At 51.5% G+C, this 19,283-nt stretch overlaps 1 protein-coding gene across 1 annotated transcript in view; it reads left to right on the top strand.

Annotated features, from left to right (window-relative positions):
• Positions 1-19,283, top strand: part of PRKCA (protein kinase C alpha) — a 364,351-nt gene that overhangs the window by 294,686 nt on the left and 50,382 nt on the right. Inside the window, exons 7-8 of the mRNA XM_065897487.1 lie at positions 790-924; positions 1,168-1,264. Coding sequence (XP_065753559.1) covers positions 790-924; positions 1,168-1,264 — 232 coding nt within the window. The remainder of the gene's footprint in view (positions 1-789; positions 925-1,167; positions 1,265-19,283) is intronic.

Here is a 19,283-nt window from a genome sequence, read left to right as displayed (position 1 = left end):
TCCCACCTCTTGATGGACTTGGGTTTTTTTTAAGGGTTACAAGAGGGTGTAGGTAAGAGTTTAAACAATAATTTTAAAAACATGGAGTAAGTGAGTAGTACCATAGAAGCTGCTGTTGCCACTGAAATGGGAAGATTATCCTTATGTCTAAGCAGGGAAGACTTCCTGGAGAAGGTGCCATTTAAAGTGGATGTGAAAGGAATGTGAGAATTTCAGAGGCAGAGATGGGAGGAGGGAAAGAAGGGAGGAGGGGGTGGCATAAGCAAGTCAGGAGCAAGAAAGCACTGAGTGCCGCTGAGCACAGCGTGAGCTCCTCTTTGTAGAGGAGAACACAGGAAGCATTTGTGCGCAACCAGAAGGTAGCTGTCCAGGATATAGATCAGAGGCTGTCCAGCTTTGCTCTGTGAGGGGCTGGATGGTAAATAGTTTAGACCTTATGGGTCATACAGTCTCTGTTGCAGGTACACAGCTATGCTCTTCTAGGTTCAAAGCAGCCATAGACAATATGTGTCTCAACAAACGGCCATGACGGTATTCCGATAAAACTTTATTTACAAAAGCAAGCAGTGGGCCTGATTTGGCCCTTGGCTCCTAGTTTGCTAACCCCTAGTCTAGAGCCTCGTTTGCCAAGGGGCTGGTACTTTGTTGATGATGGGGAACGCCAGGAAGAGAATTGAACACAAGATTTTTTTGAATCTCAGGCTCAGATCATGAGCCTGTGACATCTCCCCCAGAATCATGACCCAGATAACCGTGCGCGTGTGCGTGTGTGTGTGTGTTCTTTCGTAGCAAATTAAAACCTTCGGATAAAGACCGACGACTGTCCGTAGAGATCTGGGACTGGGATCGAACAACCAGGAACGACTTCATGGGGTCCCTTTCCTTCGGAGTCTCGGAGCTGATGAAGATGCCGGCCAGTGGATGGTGAGGAAGTCCAAGCGTGTCTGTGTGAGCCAAGGGTTAACTGTCTGGAAATATTAGCACGACTAGAGATTCCGGAAATGGGCCGGTTTAAGTCCAGAGTGACTGTTGATCACGAAGTTACCTGGGTACCATCTCCCCGGGGGGATGCATTTCAGAAACAGCTAGACTAGAGCCTTGGGGTGCGGGGTGAGCCTGGGTGGTGCCAGCGTGGGGCTCACCCCCTCCTCCCCCCGTCTCTGAAAGGTACAAGTTGCTGAACCAAGAAGAGGGTGAGTACTACAACGTGCCCATTCCAGAAGGCGATGAGGAAGGCAACGCGGAGCTGAGGCAGAAGTTCGAGGTGAGGAGACAGCGCAGCGGCTTGACCACCTTTCCGCGTAGAAAGCTCCACTCCAGGAAGGGCCAGGTGTTTGTGATCCCGTGTCTGGAAGGCAGACCGTCATTTAAACGCTAATCTTGTGCTTTATGTAAAGCATAAGCGTTGCGCGATCACCTTCCTTTGCAAGCTGTTGACATTCTGTGGCTTTGATCGTTTAGAGACAGGAGATTGGAAACATCCCAGAAGTGAGTGTGGTTGGTTCCTGTTTAAGGAATCGGTTTGGCATCAGCGGGGAGACGGCCCGGGTCTAGCCTCCTCCAGGTGGGCAGGAAGTCACCTGGGCCTTAACCTGGGAGGCTGTTCAGGTGTCGTTATCAGGCCAGAAGCTTAATCTTCACTGCAGATCACTGGGAAGGGCAGCTCCTTCTCATCCTCCCCCTGGGTGCGTGTCTGCCTCTGTCCCGGTTTTGTCACCTGCCACCCCGACTTCCCTCTCTCTCCTCCTGTCAATCCCTGCTTCTCACTACTTAGCAGACGTCTCGGCCTTTCGTGAACGTTCTTTCCTCCAGGCATCCGCCTTATGTTCCAAGTCACAGCTTTTCATTTTTCCGTGTTTCTCTAACCACCTGTGCGCTGGCTGTTGGAGGGATTCATTCTAGCAGCCCACGGAGTCTCTGTGCCTGGCCCGTCCCTTGGGAAGCTTTCCCTTCCTCGGGCTCATTAGGATGCCCTGCAGTTCCCCCACCCTGAAGAAGCACACGTGTGCACACACGCGTCTGCACAGAGACCTGCCATTGGCACTAACGTGATGATGCTCTCGTGTGCCTCCCCTTCTTGCTGTGGCTTTCTTCTTCCAAATAAAATCCTGTCCCAGAGACGCATACAGGTCATATCCAGAGAGACTGGGTTCCAAAGGACATAAAACACAAAAATGTTCAAAGTGCTTTGTCACCGATACCTGGTTAAAGAGGCTGTTGATGGCAAACTCTTAAGGGCAGGGGCTGCGAGCCTGGGTGCCCTTGGGAGCGCAAAGGGGTGAAATGGGTCCCCGAGAATATAAATAAACGGCGGTGACGGCGGGCCTCTGGGCGGGTGGGACAGCGGGGTGCGGTGCACGCGCAGGCGGCACCTCCACCCCGGGCCCCAGCCGACGGCGGCCGAGCTCGAAGCGGGTCACGTGCTGCCGGATCTTCCAGTGCTTCCGGGGAAGCCGCAAGGCCAGGTTTTCACGCGGCGCATGTTCTGATTCAGTTTCGCATCAGCAGCCAATTAAAGGTTGAACTTCGTGCGAGTCTAACATGTATCTATTGCCTTAGACGCAGGGAGGATCCAGCCAGTGAGAACCAGCTTGTAATTTGTGCCCTCAAGAAACAGATGAAGTTCTTTGCGAAGAGGCTTACAATAGCTAGAAGCATTCAAGTGCAGGGCGGCCCGCTAGGGTCTGGGGGCGCTTCAGGGGCCTCTGCGAGGCGTGGCTCTCGTCTGATTGCTTCTTCCTTCCCGTCACCATCCCCCCGCTCCCCGCCACAGGAGCACAGGTGCCTGGAATGCTGCCAGGAGGGCTGCTTCCCTGACCCTGACCCCGTGCCCCCCGCCCCCTGAGAAGGGAACCCTTCTAGAGAGAGTGTCAGGACGGAAGGGAACCCAGGGGCTAAGGAGACCCTGCCTGCGTCCCGCGTGGGGTGCGGGTGCAGGTCACCGGCCGTGGGGCTCAGGGCCGCGGGAGGTGCGGGGCGCACCTGGGGGAGGAGGGTGCTTGGGCCTCGCGGTGGCGTCACTCGTGGTAACGTCTGAGGCTTCTCTTCGCTGGTGGAAACACACTGACGCGCGTCTTAGGCTTCATTTCCGTGGCTTCCTGGTGAGTGACCCTCCTGTTTTTCTGGGCGGTGAGTTTAGCTTTTTACAAAGGTCAGCGTTCCAAACTCGAAACAAAAACAAAGCAACCCGGGCCAGAGGGCTTGAGGCTGGAGGGCAGCGTTTCTCTCTGGGGCGGTTTAGGGGCCGCGTGCGTTGAGCCTGGCGCTGTTCACCGCCTCGGCTCTGGGGGTGTGAACGTCACTGACCCGGCGGTGGCGTCGCGGGCTTTGCTGAAGGGCCTCCCCCGTCCAGCTCGGTGAGTGCTGTGCCCGGGGTGTCTGGTGGACCACGCTCCAGCCTTTCCTCTCAGCGCCCCCCGGCTGTGTCCCCAGGCTTTGCCAGTCACCGCGGCTCACTTAGAGCATTTGTAAAGCGCTCTGCAAGAGGCTGCGCGGGAAGCCGCTTGCCAGCATCACCGAGATGCTGAGAGTTTGGGGACCTCTCGTGCGGCCGTTCAGAGTGGGCAGATCGGATTCTAGGCAGGGCCTCGATTGTCCAGTGGTGGGGTCTGGAAATGGGGAAGTTGCGGGGTTTCCCCGGCACCAGACTGCTGTGAGTCAGGCTGTGAAGGCCAGGTCCACGTTGGGGCAGCCCTGGGTGACAGCCAGCCTGCCCGAACGGGCCCCAGTGGCATCAGGCTGTGAGTTAGGACACTGCCTCTGGGCGCCCCTGTTTCGCCCCTCTCAGCCCCCAGCCGCAGTGTGACCGCCTCCCAGCATCTACAGAATCTCCTGTGTTCCCTTCCCTCCATGTGATACATGCCGTGGACTTGCTTTCCATACCAATGCTCCCGCCCCACACCCACAAAAGAGTGGGTACTTTTGTGTACCCACTTTCCCAGTTTGATTCAGCTGAGTGCAATTTTCTTTAAAATTTCAAGTTCCGTGGTGAGTCAGGATTGGCTGAAACACAACAGGACAGTTAGTCTTGTTAGGAACAAGCCTTCCTCAGTGGGATTGTAGAACCTCTAGTCTATAGGGTTATTCTTTCCGTGTCCAGCTCTGTTTTCTAGGAAGAGTTAACTCAATTCTGGTTTTCGAATCCTTCCCCAGAAATTAAAAGTCATTGTCTTATGAAAGAAAAATCAAAAGAAACGAGCGTTTACAACCCAGCCACTGCACTAGTATTTATCTGGTCATAATATGGGAAAAGATTTCAAATTTATTGTTGATTCTAGAATCTTGGCAAACAGAATGATCAGTGAGTGAAGCTCTTAGGAGCCCAGGAGAATCCCAGGGTGGTTGGAAATGACCTTACTCTGTAATGTGTTGTCCCACTGGAGTTCGTCTGCCTCAAAGTCGAAGCCAGAACCTTGACTGTGATATTCACGGGCAGCGCATCCGCGGGCCTTTAACCTGTTCCGTGTTTGTCTTCAAATAAAATCCACGTGGACCCCGATTCACAAACATAAATTATACATTTGTTCATTTGTTCACTAATAAGGTTTCCAGCAATGAATAAAGCAAACTGTCCCCCCATCTGTGGAGGTTAGGTTCTGTACCTGTGAGCCTTGCTTCAGATCTCTTTGGGAACGATGCAGGAAGCGTATTGGGAAATAAACATAACCCCCTGTGCTGGTCAGTGACCCCCTGGGCCTCCCGTCGCTGTTGAGGACATCCAGGTCTCCTGTTCCTTCCTCCCGCTTCTGGGCCCCGCTCCCCGTGGTGAGGCTTGTGGTCAGAGGCCAGGAAGAGGGTCTCCTTTCCCTCAGAGGTGATCCAGCGATGGGTTAGCCGTGCCCAGCAAACTTTCCTTAAAGGGTCCCATGATAAATGCTTCCGGCTTTGCACAGCATGGGGTCTCTGGCACAACTTCTCACCTCTGCCTTCGTAGCATGAAAGCAGCCCCAGATAAGATGTCAACAAATGGATTTGGTTGCGTTCTAACAACACGTTATTTACAAGAACAGGCACCGGGCCAGCTCCGGCCCGTGGGTTACCAGCCCCTGGCTCAGCCCATGGACCCGAGAATCAGACCTGGTTCTGCCACTTATTAGCCACGTGACCTTCCTGTGTGTGTCCTTCACTGTAAATGGGAATAATAGCTGTATTTACTCACAGAATTGATTCGAAGATTAGTCAGTAGGAAAGTTCTAAAAGCGTACTTATGCAAGTGTTAGCTCTTAACATCATCCCCCTCTGTATGTTTCATTGCAAAAACTAGGTTATTGAGGGCACTTTTTTTTTTAACTTTAGGAGCTTCCCTTAAAAAAATGAATTTTCACGTTGCAGTCATGCTGTAAATAATGGGCACGTTCGAAGTTCTGTAGACCAGCCCTATGATGAAATAGAGGCCTAATGGTAAGAACTTTATCGCCGTTTAATAACATTGTTTTTGTGGAGAGATCTATCCTCATTTACATTGACATGGATCTCTGGAACATAATGTGTGTAAATTGGGAACTTCGTGTAACTGGCAACGGATCAGATGATCCCTGGACAAAACAGGGTTTCAGCAGTTTTCAGGGGAGGAGAATTCTGACGCCGAGGAGTCAGTCTGCATGGGCGCTCCTGCAGGGGCTTGGTTTAGGGTCCTGGTTAAACACTCCAGGTAAGCACATCTGGAAGATGCTGGCTGTAAGCCACCGGGAATGAAGGCAGGTTATATAATTAATCACCAGGAGAGTGGCAGCTAATGACTCATTAGGTCAACGACAGAAAGGGCCCGTCATCCACTCACACGAAAGCCCAGCATCTCTGTGGCTGCCATGTTGCTGTTTTGATCTCTTGCCAAATCCGGGGTCTGAACCTTTCGCATCTTGAGCTATGCCTGGGGACTTCTACAGGACATTCAACTTACCCTTTGGAAGAAAGGGTATCTTCTGACCACACCTGTTCCTCGTTTAAAACGTTTTCAGAGGACCTACTGGCATTTGTCCATTTCCCCGGTTATTAGTGAGCTGGAGCATTTTTGCCTTGTGTCTGTCAGTCGGCTGACTCTTCCCCGGAGCCATCTGGGCCACGTCTCCCTGCAGAGTTGGGTTTGTCCCAGAATCAAGAAAATGGGAGGAGGAAAGGGGAGGCGAGGAAGAGGACCCCTTCCCTCCCTCGGGTCTGATGTGGAGCCTTCTCCAAAGGCCTGGCCCCTCATCCCTGGGCAAGGCTTTCTAACCAAGACCAGCCCTGCTACCCGGGGAGAAACTGAGCCAGAAGAGACGAGAACCTTCGTCAGGTTTTAATCCAGTATCACTGCCACTACCTCTAACTTGTATTCTGATGACCCTCAGGTACAGATGGGCTTTAAAGGAACTCATTTCTACCTGTGGGGTTGCCTGTCTCCCACACACGTCGTTATGGTTATAGGAGAGTCCAAGCTTTAAAAAAAAAAAGTCGGGCTTCCCTGGTGGCGCAGTGGTTGAGAGTCCGCCTGCCGATGCAGGAGACGCGGGTTCGTGCCCCGGTCCAGGAAGATCCCACATGCCACGGAGCGGCTGGGCTCGTGAGCCATGGCCCCTGAGCCTGAGCATCCGGAGCCTGTGCTCCACAACGGGAGAGGCCACAACAGTGAGAGGCCCCCACACAGCAAAAAAAAAAAAGTCAAGCAGCTTTCCTCAAAGGAGGCCTCAACCTAATGCCTGACTGTCTTGGATTCGTCACTTTTGTCATTTGTTTTAGATAATTTAAAAAACAACATGATAAGGAGTTAAAAGCACCTTCGTCTCTTTCTCTTCTTGCTACCCGCCTTGCTCCACTGCAGCGTGAGTGAAAATCTAATATTAAAAAGAAAGTTAAGAAGCAAAACAGATGCATCCGTAGCGGAATTACGACAGCTCAGAGGCCACGCGCTTCGGGCTTTGTCTGCGTCGGAATTTTTCTGTTGTCAGAAAATAACGGAAAGTAGTACCCGGGGGAGGCCGGCAGATGGTATTTCATAACTAACTCCGTGGAGTGTAAGCGTTCAGGAGAACAAGAAGAATTTATTTAAATTGCAGTGTGAGCTCCCTGTAGGGAAATAGTTTGAAAGTTCTATAGAAAAGAGAGAAATTGATGACCGTGTGTGAGACGCGGCAGTTGCTCGTGGGGTGTGGTCTTGACCACCATCTCTCCTCCTGTCCCTTCAGGAGCAGGAGATAATGGCTAAGCTCCAGGCGTTTTCTGTGTTGAGCACAGGTACCACGTTCCTTTGAGAAGCGGTAGCGCCTCGTGTGGTTAAGAGCCCAGCCCTGGAGCCCTCCTGCCGGGCTTCAAATCCTGCTCATGTCCATCCCACGTGTCTGAACTTGGACAGGTTACTCGGGGCAGGGTATTCTAGGAAGAATATACAGCTTGGAATCGTTCTCCGGGGCTTCACATCCTGGCTCTTCCACTTACTAGCTCTGGTGACATCGGGTGAGAGTCTTAAACTCTCTGATCTTTACAGTTTCCTTGTTCTTGAAACGGGGATGATAATAGTACTGCTTACTGAGTTGCTCCGAGGACGACAGTTCATTTATGTACGCTGCTTTAGCCTGGTCCCTGGCACAGGGTGAATACTCAGTAAATCTTAGCTAGGACTCCTTTTTGCCTTTATCAAAGCTGATTATGTGAAAAAGACATTACCTATTCAAATTGAATTTTGACTTATGTTTATAAAAACGTGTAAACTCCGAGACTATATTATGTGTGCAAAAGAGGTGCTACGAGAAGGCAAGAGCGTTCCAGACCCCTGTCTGAGTATTAGAAACATCGTCAAGGCCTCACTCCTTAGAGCAGACCAGTGCGTTGGTTGTGCCGGTGTTCACAGCCCTCCGGCGCCTGAGGCTGAACTCTCATTCTCCTGTCTTGACGATGTTTTCAGAGGACGGGCTTCCCAGGCCGTCTCTTCTTTGGCTGTTTCCTGTGGCACGTGACACGTAGCTGCGTTTTCCCTTACCCAGAAAATCCTCTAGGGCTGCACTGCCCATTTCAGCAGCCACTGGCCACATGAGTCTATGGAGCATTTAAAATGTGGTCAGTCTGAGCTGAGTTGTACGTGCTGTAAGTATGAAATGCACACCAGATTTCAAAGGCTCAGTAGAAAGAAGAGAACGTAAAATAGCTCATTAATAATAATGGTTATGTTGATTATATATTGAAATGATATTTTGGATCTCTTGGGTTAAATATACATTTAATACCTCTATTCTACTTTGTGTTCTATGCTTTTATATGTTAGTATTAAATATAATATTATTGGAATGAATTTCACCTGTTTATCTTTGTAATGAGGTTACTAGAAAATGTAAAATTACGTCTGTAAGTCACATCTGGACAGAGCTAGTCTAAGACATTCCTCCCAATGAAGAAAAACAGTTTCTTGCAAGATGAGGACTGAAATGCAAAACCCATGACTTTCTGATATACAGCATTTTTCCCGGGCTTAAGAAATCAGTTGTTTCCAAGAGACCTGGATTTCAGAAAATAGATTCCCTCAAGATTCTGAGCCCATTATTGGGTGCAGATAAGTCTAATTGTTTTACATGGCCAAGTAACTGTATTAGAGACAGGGATATAACAAAGCTGGGGTGATACTTGAGTTATCTAGTAATTTAATAATACGCATTTCTAGTAATAATCTCAAAAGTCACAGTGAAATCTATTGAGATTTTCTGGTTAGTTGGAAAGTTGTGAGTGGAGGTCAGACATCCAGGGAAGTGAAGGGGCAGGGCACCTCTGGCCTGTCTTCTGAACACACGGTTGTCTTACGTCTCGTGTTGTAGTAAACGTGTGACCTGAAGACTGGGATCCCGGAGCCATGTTGATTTTAACAGGTATTTTGGAAACAGGTGACACTAGCTTTTTGTGGCTGAAATATTTTATTTGGAAGACTTGTTTGAATAGATTCTACAGAATGTCCACTGGTCAGAATCGAAAGCTGGATTAGCAGTGGCTTCTGTCAGTAATGTATGATGTTGTGTCTTCACAGCTTTTTGTATTTGTGACCATTTGGTCTAAACCCAAAAGAAGCCAAGATAAAATTGATCCCCATGGCCCATGAGAATGAGCTGTTTTGCAGAACCTGTGGCAGAGCTCCACAAGCTACTAGCCAGGGTCACCCTGGAAACTCTGCAGACGCCTGAAGACCACATATGTATCTGTTCTTATTTATTCTGGGGAAACGTTTTGAGATTATCCTTGTTACTGATTAACAAAACGTGATCCGATTATGCTTAGAGTTAAGGTGTTTTAAATCACCGCACATGAGACTCGATTGCTAGGTTATATGTGGAAAGAGGAAGCAAGCATTCTTCCGTTTACTGGTGTTGAAATCGGCTTTTCCCAAAGCCTCCATTGTCTTTGAAGACTTCAGCTAATTCAGGATAATTTCGATGGGAAACAAATAGTTCATTGGAGACCCTCAGCTAAATTGTAGCTGTTTGTTGATTTGATCTGGCCTGCCACGGTTACTATGGAAACCTGAGTACTTTCAGATGACCTTTTGGACACAACAGAAAATCTAAGTGCCCTGATACGGATTCTGCTTTTTTCCCCCCCTAAATGGCTTACATAATTACTTTCTGAACTGTGTGATATTAAGAGGGGAAAAAAAATCTATAAAATGTACATCAGTTAAAAGAGATTTTATTTTAATCTTGGTGCTTCGGTTCTGTCTTAGGAGCAAAATCTTAAACTAAAATGGGACAAGGCTTGGTGTTGGAAACCATTTTCACCGCTCCATTATTAGATCATTGTAATGGGGTTAGCCCTGCCCCTCAGCAGAGCAAACTCCAAGGAAGCCTCTGAAAGCAACTGCACAGAATTTTTTATTAGTCTGTGAGGGAGGCTGAATGCATTTATATTACAGCAGGGAAACATGTTTTCAGTATAATTTATCTTATAGAAGTGATTTTGTTGGGAAACCAAAAGAAGACGGTACACCCCGGTCGTCTGTTCCATCCTCATGAATTCCTGAAATGACAGAAAAGCTTTGTGTTTGTAGCCGTGGAGGTAGCCTTGTGGCTGGGTGTTGCTGGTTGAAGAAACAGGGCAAACCTAGTACTAGCAGCGGTTATCACGTGTCCCCAGGCCCTGGTCCCCACAGGGGATTCGCGGGTACCAGGATGCTTCCCCCTGTTGACAGGGATGGGAAGGAGGGAAGAGAGAGCCAGTGTCCATCGACGTGACGTAGACATGATGCACGTGTTTATCACCTGAGGCGTGCAAGGCCCCTAGAAGAGAAAAGCTGGAATAAGAATAACAGCACACTCGATGGTGTTTGCTGCCTTTCCCAAGGAACGTCGCCTACAGAGAATTAGGACTGTGGATCCCTAGAGAGGTGATCCCAAGGTCTCTGAAGCGGGGGGTGACACCCTGGTGCTCTGGACCCTGGCAGCTCCACGTCTGCTCCGTGTACCAGCAGCATGTGGGGCTTTAAACACATAAACATGTGGGATCTAGGCGGCTACTGGGGGTGAAGAGCACAGTTCTGGGTCTGGCCGTCCGGGTTCGAAACTGCAGAATTTCAGACCCCGTCCTGGACTCGTACTGGGTCAGAATCTGCATTGTAACCACGTCCCCAGGTGATTCGTGTGCCCGTCACAGCTTGAGACGTGCCGGTGGGGAAGACGTGACCTGCCGACTAACAAGCCGACAAGTTCAGATCCAGGGTGTTTGTGGTGAGGGCGGCAAGCGGCGTGGGGTCACAGCCAACCACGTGTCCACTCAGGGTGTTTGTGGTGAGGGCGGACTCCATCTCCCCAGTATCCGTAGCAAGCGGCGTGGGGTCACAGCCAACCACATGTCCACCCAGGGTGTCTGTGGTGAGGGCGGCAAGCGGCGCGGGGTCACAGCCAACCACGTGTCCACCCAGGGTGTTTGTGGTGAGGGCGGACTCCATCTCCCCAGTATCCGTAGCAAGCGGCGTGGGGTCACAGCCAACCACATGTCCACCCAGGGTGTCTGTGGTGAGGGCGGCAAGCGGCGCGGGGTCACAGCCAACCACGTGTCCACCCAGGGTGTTTGTGGTGAGGGCGGACTCCATCTCCCCAGTATCGGTAGCAAGCGGCGTGGGGTCACAGCCAACCACGTGTCCACTTCTTGTTTCTAGTACCTCATTTTATTTTTCAATTTTATGGAAGTATAGTTGATTTTCAGTGTGTTAATTTCTGCTGTACAGCAAAGGGATTCAGTTATATATGTATATATATAAGTATGTGTATGACCTTTCTGTTTATCCCACCTGTCCACTTTTAAATGGTTGGGGGGAAAAATCCAAGAAGAGTGATATTTGTGATACTTGAAAACTAGGTGAAATTCACATTTCGGGGTCCATAGAGTGTTAGCGACACAACCACGTCCATTCATTCCCTTGCTGGCTGTAGCTGCTTTCAGGCTACGACAGCAGAGTTGAGTCATGTGACAGAGACTAAGACCCATGAAGCCTAGTAAAATACATGTTGTCTGGCCCTTTCCAGAAAAAGTTTACTGGCCCCTGGAAAGATGGAATAACGGAATATCAGAGCTGGGAGGGGTGTTAAAATCATCCTTGTCGATGGGAAAACCAAAGCACAGAGGAATTCAGCTGAGCTTGTGAGTAGCAGGACCCAGCTCCCATCTGGCATAAGGCTTCTCTCCCCTGTCCTGGTCCTGTCCCCCCCACACCCATGACACCCTCCCCCAGGTGTACGCCACGTTCTTTCACGCATCGCAGAACCTCCTGTGTTCCCTTGGAAAGACCCTCCCTCCTCTGCTTCCCTGTCTCAGGCTCATCGGATCCTACCCCAGCCTCTGCATAATCCTCCAGCCTTTTAAACTGGCCTGACGTTTCCTTGTGCAAACTGAAGGCCGCTCCCTTGCTGGACACACCTGTGAGATGTGTCGCCTTCATGCGTCCGGCGTAAGAACCTTGGGTCCTGCTCTGAATGCTTTGAAATCTGAACGTCAGGCCCGCGAGGAATCCACCTTTCCCTGGCTTTTGCCGACATCACGGGGAGGCCGTCTGAGCTCAGATGTGTGTCTGGGAAAAGGAAGGAAGCCGTCCAGGGCCGAGGCCACTCTGCAGCCCACAGGCTCCCTCTGCTTTACACCCCAAGTCCCTCGAGCACTGGGGCAAACCCACACGTGTGATGAATGTGGTCACCCTTGGAGATGGACCGACTCCTTTCCCACCCTGCTGGTGGGCTCCAGAAATGGGTAATTCTGGGGATTTCCAGCTGCTGAATCCTGCCTCTACTCAGGGATAGAGAGCTAAGACACGAACCTTGTTGCTAAGGACGTTGCTGAGTAGTAACGGGATGTGAAAACTTTTACCGTGTCTCCACTCTGTGGGTAACGGTCCTGACCCTCTCTCCTTAGCCCACACCCGGCGGCTAACCTAGAGGAGCAGGTGCTGACTCAGGCCACAGGTCGGTTCTCTGTCCAGCTCTCGAGATGCTGGTGCAGCCTCACCACTGCAAAGGTGGTGACTGGCCTGGTGTCACGTGGCAGGAACGAGGCCTGGGGACACGGAGGCTTCAGCGGGCTCACCGTGGCCGGGGTGCTCTCGGGAGTTTCGTTCTGGTTTTGCTGATGGTTTTGTTTCCATGGATGCGGGTCGCCTTTGCCTTTCAAGACCTTGGCCTTGGGTGTTCCTCTTCCCTGGCGTGAAACCGACAGACAGGTGGGGTCCCGGAGCGTCCTCGCTCAGGAGCTGAGTGGATTCAGCACTGCTGTGTCTTCAGCGCGTCATTGAAAACCAGGCGGTTGACGTTTAGGCTAATTGCAGCCAACAGTGACTTTGTCCACTTTGAGCAGGGGCTTTGCTTCCTCCCCGCCCACCCTGACATCCAGGCGTGCGGTCCAGGAAGGCTCCCTCGGGGCTCCTGCCGACTGGCTGATTCACCGCATAAGCCTTTCCTTTTATTTTTCTTTAAAGGAGATTTGGGTTGGTTTGTTATAGCCAAGCTTGAAACAGCTTCGAGTTCTTTCTGGTCCATTTAAGTCCAAGAATAACTGCCCGGGGGCGGCTGGAAGGCTGCAGGCTGCAGGGTGCTTGCACAGAAGTGTCCCTGCTGGGGGATTTTTGTCTGTGTCACAGATGGAAGTTGGAGGTGTGACCCCCTAAAGCTGTGTCACGGACGTCCCAAGGCATCTCGGCCAATCTGGAGACCTCGCTACCTCGAGGTATTCAGGCAGAGATTGGGCAACTCTGACAGAAGCTGCAGGAGAGAAAGGCAAGCTTGAACTTCGTCCGCAGCCCTTTCCAGCACCAGGATTCCAGGGAGGGTGTTTCTGTTTCTCTTGTTGGTTCCTTTTCATCTGGATGTGGATTAAGATCTCTAGCCTAAAATAGAGCTTTGGGGATGGGAATAAAATGCCCTGTTTTGAGAATAATTATAAATAGATTTGTGATTACAGATTTAAAGGGCCATAATTTTAAGATGTAATAGAAGCTCATCGATCCAGACCTGTGGAAAACAGATGTGAAATTCACAAGCTGCCCAGTGCCCTGTCTTTGTGGGCAAAGTCTTCCGAGCACAACATATCATCCAGTTGTCTCTGGTCTTCTCTCTGCTCAGGATCAGGGCTGTCGTGACCCTTTCAGGCTGTGGAATTTGGGTTCAGAAAATCAGCCTCCCTCACGTTTTCTCCCAGCAGCTGACCCACATGCTGTATGAACTTGGAGAATGAATCCCATGACTGCTTGTGTAGAATTCTCTGTTAAGATGGTCTCCACTTGCTTTTCTCACATTAGTACTTGAGAAAAGTAAAGTTTTCCAGTCATGATGGGTTATTTTAGAAGTTGAAAGGTGAACGGATGTCCGCCTGAGGAGTCAAACCTGGTGGATACCTGGCATTTGGTCAACCAGAACTTGGCTATCGAGTTGCTCAATGCTTTTACGTTTCGCCAGTAACCTTGGGCCTTCTGAATCATCAAGAAAAAGTACATGTCGTTACGCATAGTTTTAGTGGCAAGTGGGTTTGGTTTTATTCTCGTTCATGGAGTAACAGCGATCTGTGTGTAAAGAGACCTGGTAACTGGCTGTTAGCACCGCAAACACTAGACTAACCAGCACCCCTGTGTCCCATCACCCCGTCCCGCGGATTGGCCGAAAGCAAAGGAAACACGTGAATATTGTGGAGCTGTTGCCATGATGCCACGTCTGGCCGCACAGACGCCACGAGGAAGAAGAGAGAAGGGTCACGGCCTCTGTGGTTTGACACGGTTCGTTGGGGAAGGGTTAGTTCCCGGCCCTGCAGGGGCCCGCGGCAGACCTGCAGCCGCGAGCGCCGAGCGCTACCCACCTTCCTTCCCGCCGTCTCTCCCCTGCTCTTTGTCTGCATTGTCAGCGGGGCCTACGGTGCATGGAACCCACTTTGCTGTCCTCCTGTGTAGCTAGCACTTGCCCTGCTAACCTCGCAGTCTTTCTCCCTCTCCTGCCTTTCCCAGGGTGTCACGTCCGCCTCTTAGAGGTAGTGCTTCCGCCACCCTGTCCTCTCCCGCCTTCCCTCCCACAAAAACGTTTGCCCGGTTTCTGTGCCCCCCGCCCCGGCCTGAGCCCGCAGCCGTGCTCCCCACTCTTAAGGATGCACTGTGTGTCCTGGTAGCTAGAAACTCATGCCCACCGGGTCCTGTCCAAACGGCCACGGCGCCGCAGCAAGGAAAATGCTTGCGTGTCGACCACCCAGAGGATATTCCAGGCCTCCCCCATCGTCACATTAGGTGCCTTTAAAGTTTTGCCAGGGAAATAGTGAAATCTCCTATGAGTGATTCATGAGACGTTCAAGCCAATTTGGAAAGCAGCACATGACCGGAAAGAGTGCATCTGTAAACTGACAACACATTTTCCTTTCTTTCTGGTAACACATATTTCTAATCACATATCAAGACCCATTTCCAATCTGATTTAGGCATTACACCTACATTAGCATGCAGTCAGTGTGACGTACTTGCACTACGTGTGTGTGCTGACCTGCAAGATTAGTGTGAATCTATCATGGGCTGAAATCACCAAATTGTGATGTTCCACAGCCTGGCTTCATACTCCTACCTCTATTTCATGTTTTTCTCATTTCTTCCCAACTCATGTAGTTGTTGTAACCTAATCAACCATTCTGTCCCCAAAGGATCCAATGGAATTTTTCAACTTGCATGTAAATTATTTTAAAAATCTGCTCTATTGTCATTTCTGACAACACCGCTGTCTTTTGGGGAGCTGGTTAGGGCCACATACCAGCTGTGTTCTCAGTGTATTGCTTTTGTTAATAATTTAAATTAGCCTGAGATTGTTACAGCATATTCATATTGGAAGCAAGTGGAAAATTCAAACGCTCGAACACTTGGGCACAAAATTTGCAAGAAGTCCCACCCCTACCCTAAGCTAGAATCAACATTAATAGTCTTTCAAAAGCAGTGTACTAAAGAAAACATCTAATAAGTCATGTTTCTGAAGTTTCTCATCTCCAGAACTTGTACCTGACACTACAGGCGTGTCTCCTGAAGGGGCCGCGAGAGATTAGTGACCCAGGTGACTGGGAATGGGGAGGAAGACAATATTCTTTGAGGTTTCACAAGTCTTTGCAGAGTGTGGTAGCTGTTATGTCGCTGCCCTCCTGTTGTGTGTGTTTTAAAATGTCACACGACGCGGCGTGTCCGCCTTCGAGGAACATCTCCAGAGGCCGGCCACTCCTGAGTATGCTGAGCCCCTGGGCAGTGTTGCCCCCCGCCCCCCCTGCGCCCCCCGAGTGAAAACACCCTGCGTCCTCAGAGTAGGCAGGCGCCTCTGGGTCATCCAGACGGACAGACGGCCTGCCGTCTGACACCCGTCATTTCAAATGAGGGCCCCTCTCCCTTCTCTGATGAGCTGGACTCACACCTGGTCCTCGGATCCTCATCGTGGCCCAGAGGGCTTCTGAGTGCTGTGGCGTGCCTGTGCAGTGTCGTTCTGTCTCTGCTACTGTACTGGAAACTTGGTTATTCCACGGAGAGTTAATACACATACTATGGGGCTGTGTCTCCCAGCAGACAGGAAAAGCTGGTGCAAAACTCAGATGTGGCTGGAAAGGGAAATAGAGAGAAAGGAGAAGAAAGGACTAGAGTGAGGGCTTCACCTCCCTGGGCCCCTGCTGGCCGGTGACCGTGGCCCCTCCAGCTCCGGGGAGGGGCGTCCCCTCCAGAAGGACTGTCCTCCCCCGCCGGCCGGCAGCACCTTCCGAAACCCCAGGCTGCCCGGGTTCAAACCCAGCCCCACCAGCCCGAGCCATGTGGCCGTCCTAGTCCCCTCAGTGTGTCCAGGTCTAAAATGGGGACGATTCAAGTACCACCTCCTAGGGTCGGGCAGAGGCTTAAACGGGTAGGTGTCACAAGTGCCCAGAACAAGGCGCACCGAGATGTGTCTGCCGCCGCCATTGTTCTCGGCATCCTCCCTGCGTCCTGCCCCGGGCTCAGGGCTCAGGGCTCCAGCCCTAGTGGACGTGCCCCTGTGCATCAGTGTTTCCCGAGAAGCTGTCACCTAGTTAAAGGAACCTTCCTTTGTTGGGCTTTCTCAGCGGCTCATGGGCCCGAGCCGGGGCCCTGGGTGCACCCGGCACACGGAGCCCTTCTCGGGGGAGCGGTTTCGGCCCCCGCCTGCAGCTGAGCAGGGAGACCCTCCTGCCCGGAGGTCACCTAAAAACAGGGGCAGGAGGTGCTGGCCGCGAAGCCTCTTTGCCAGCTCGCTTTGTGCTGGGTGTGTGTTTTATGTTTCCTGCACCTTTTGTTATGGGGTCTTAGGACAAGGAACCCAGGTGACTCTACCTGAGAAGGGAAACGTCACCTGGATGTGGGGAGGGCACCCTGACCCGGCGGTGGCAGTGGGGTCCCGTCACTTGTTCACATCTCTTTTCGTGGCAGCACCCTTGCTGGCTTGTGAGCCAGTCTTCTCCTTGTGGCTCTTTCTGAGCGTAGACCTGTCGATAGTCCACGGCCGGCACCCCGGACCAGTGCTCTCGGTTGGCATCTGGAGAGGAGCGTGTGACCAGTTGCCCTGGGGGGGGGGGGCGGGTGGAGGGGGGTGACCCAGCCACCATCTCGGTCCTCACCGGGCCTGGTCCTTTTCTGAGCCACGTTTCCCCGGGTCCCGGCAGCCTGTGGGGACCCCTGGGGTCACGGTAACTGAATTCACTTACATTTTACTTCCCCGGCCTGTTGACACAAGAACCCCGTCCGCTTCCGGGGCAGAGACATCCTCTCCCCCAAAGCTCGTCCTCAAGGGCCTCCTCCGGGCCTGGAAACGAGACCCTCAGAGCAGACGCCGTGGCTTGTTGGCCGTGCGTCCTGAGGGTGGCTGGGAGCTCCCAGCCATTGGGGAGGGGGCCTCGTCCCCTCGCGTCCTCTCCACTCCGCCGCGGCCTCGGGGTGCAATCCTTCCGGTACTGCAGCTCGGCAGCAGCTCCTGAGTAAATGGGGCGGGGGTCCCTACACAGGAGGAGGCGGGGAATTTGAGTCCGTCTTACAGATGAAGGAACCGAGGCCCCGGAGAGGTCAGCAGTGTCGGAGCTGGTCCTTCCCATCCATGTCGCCCCCCCGGGTCCCCTGTCAGCCGATTACCATGTGGGGCGGTGGCGTGAGGGGACAGCCCGGAACAGCGCAGCTGCCGCCAGTCTCGGAAGCAGGTGTCCCATTGAGCTATAATTAGGTCCCTCGTTTTCAAAGACTGGTGCGGTTTAAAAACGCTCCGCGAAGACAGGACGAAACCAACGATTGTGGAAATGCTGAGCTAAACGTAATTGCAGTCAGCCCCGCTTTCAGAATGCTTGCTGCTGTCAATTAGGGGCATCTTAGAAAAAATGTAAATCGAGTAATTGAGCAAACGTATTCAGCGTTTTAGGGAAAGGATCGTATTTTTTTCTGTCTTTACCTCCACGGGGACCAAGTTTACAACCTCTTTTGCTAGATGCCTGGTCCTTCCCACCTTGCCTGCAGCAGCTGAACGGCGATGAAATGTCTGGAACTTTCCCCAAGGATCTGGACTTTATCGCCAGTTACGGTTTGGGTTTTTATTGTTGTTTGTTTTTCGGGAGCTGACATTCTGTGATCGCCTAACGCCAGTTGACTTTCCCCAGAGGTGGCCATTTCATGGAATTCTGCCCTCCCGTGACTCCCCGCATTTCTTTATTTCCCAGGTTATTCTGTGCTTCTTCCTGTAAGATAGATACAGCGGGGTCTCAGGCACCACACCAGCCAGCCCCTCGACCCTCACAGCCTCCCTGTCGCCACGTTTTGCATCTGTGGTTTGCAGAGTCTGGGCCCAGTCAGAGGTTTGGCAAGAGATTCAGGACACAGAGACGTCTAAGAGTGGTTGGTTTTTGTTGTTTCCTAGAAATCACGTACATGGCGATTCTGAAACGTAACCAGGCATCAGCACACATCGCATAGGCATCGCGCAAAGGCCTGGTTCTCACGTGAGATCTGAGTCATCCTCTGCGAAGGTAGAGCCGGGAAGCTATACTTGCAGCTTATTTGTGCCATTTTGCAGCATTTAAGGGAACTTTACCTCTGTGAGGCCAGACTAGTGAACCTGGGCGTGTTTCTGCTAAGAGTCCAGTCAAAATGCAATCGGTCCAGAAAATAAATACCACAAGAGGGCAGTAAAGATTTGCAAATAAAAGAGCACGAAAACCTGCACCCAGAAGACAGCAGTGAACTTGACTGTGCACCTCTTTATTTTTTGATGGGCATGAAGATGAGGTTCTGACTTTGGGCTCCCAGCTGTTCCTGGATTTTAGGGAATCATCATGGTCCTGCAAAGGGGAGGAGGCCCGGGGTTCCTTGAGGTCCCAGTGGTTCCTGCAGTCTGCTCGTGCCGAGTCCAGCCCACTTCACATCTACTCCGCTTTCTTAGCACAGAGAAGGCTCCCCCACTTCTAAGCAATATTGCCGGCAGTCTGGAAAGTCATTTACTTTGATGGCTTCGTGAGTTCATTCGGCTCTGACCCTGCCCCAGCCGACTTACAAAGCCGGTGCCGTGTTGATCCCAGAGGCGGGTGTTTGTAGCAGGAGAAGGATACAGGTTTCAAAAAATTACTAAGTGCCCCAGATCCTTTGCCAGTGATGTGCTGTGGCTGTGAGCACTCCCCTTAGGGTTTCCTCTAAGGTTGGCATTAGACGGGTGTGTGCCCTCAGCTCCCTGGTCAAAGACGGTCTTTTTCCAGATGGAACAACTTAGGAAGGACAAAGTTTTTGGTTCCAGCTCCTCACATAAGTCTGGATCCTCAGCCACTGGGGAGAACTAAGGTCGGCAGCCTTTCCAGGACCTTTGTAGCAGGTG

This window comes from Phocoena phocoena, chromosome 19 (genome assembly GCF_963924675.1).
Source record: "Phocoena phocoena chromosome 19, mPhoPho1.1, whole genome shotgun sequence".
Lineage (NCBI taxonomy): Eukaryota > Metazoa > Chordata > Mammalia > Artiodactyla > Phocoenidae > Phocoena > Phocoena phocoena.
This window is presented reverse-complemented; position numbering and strand designations above follow the sequence as displayed.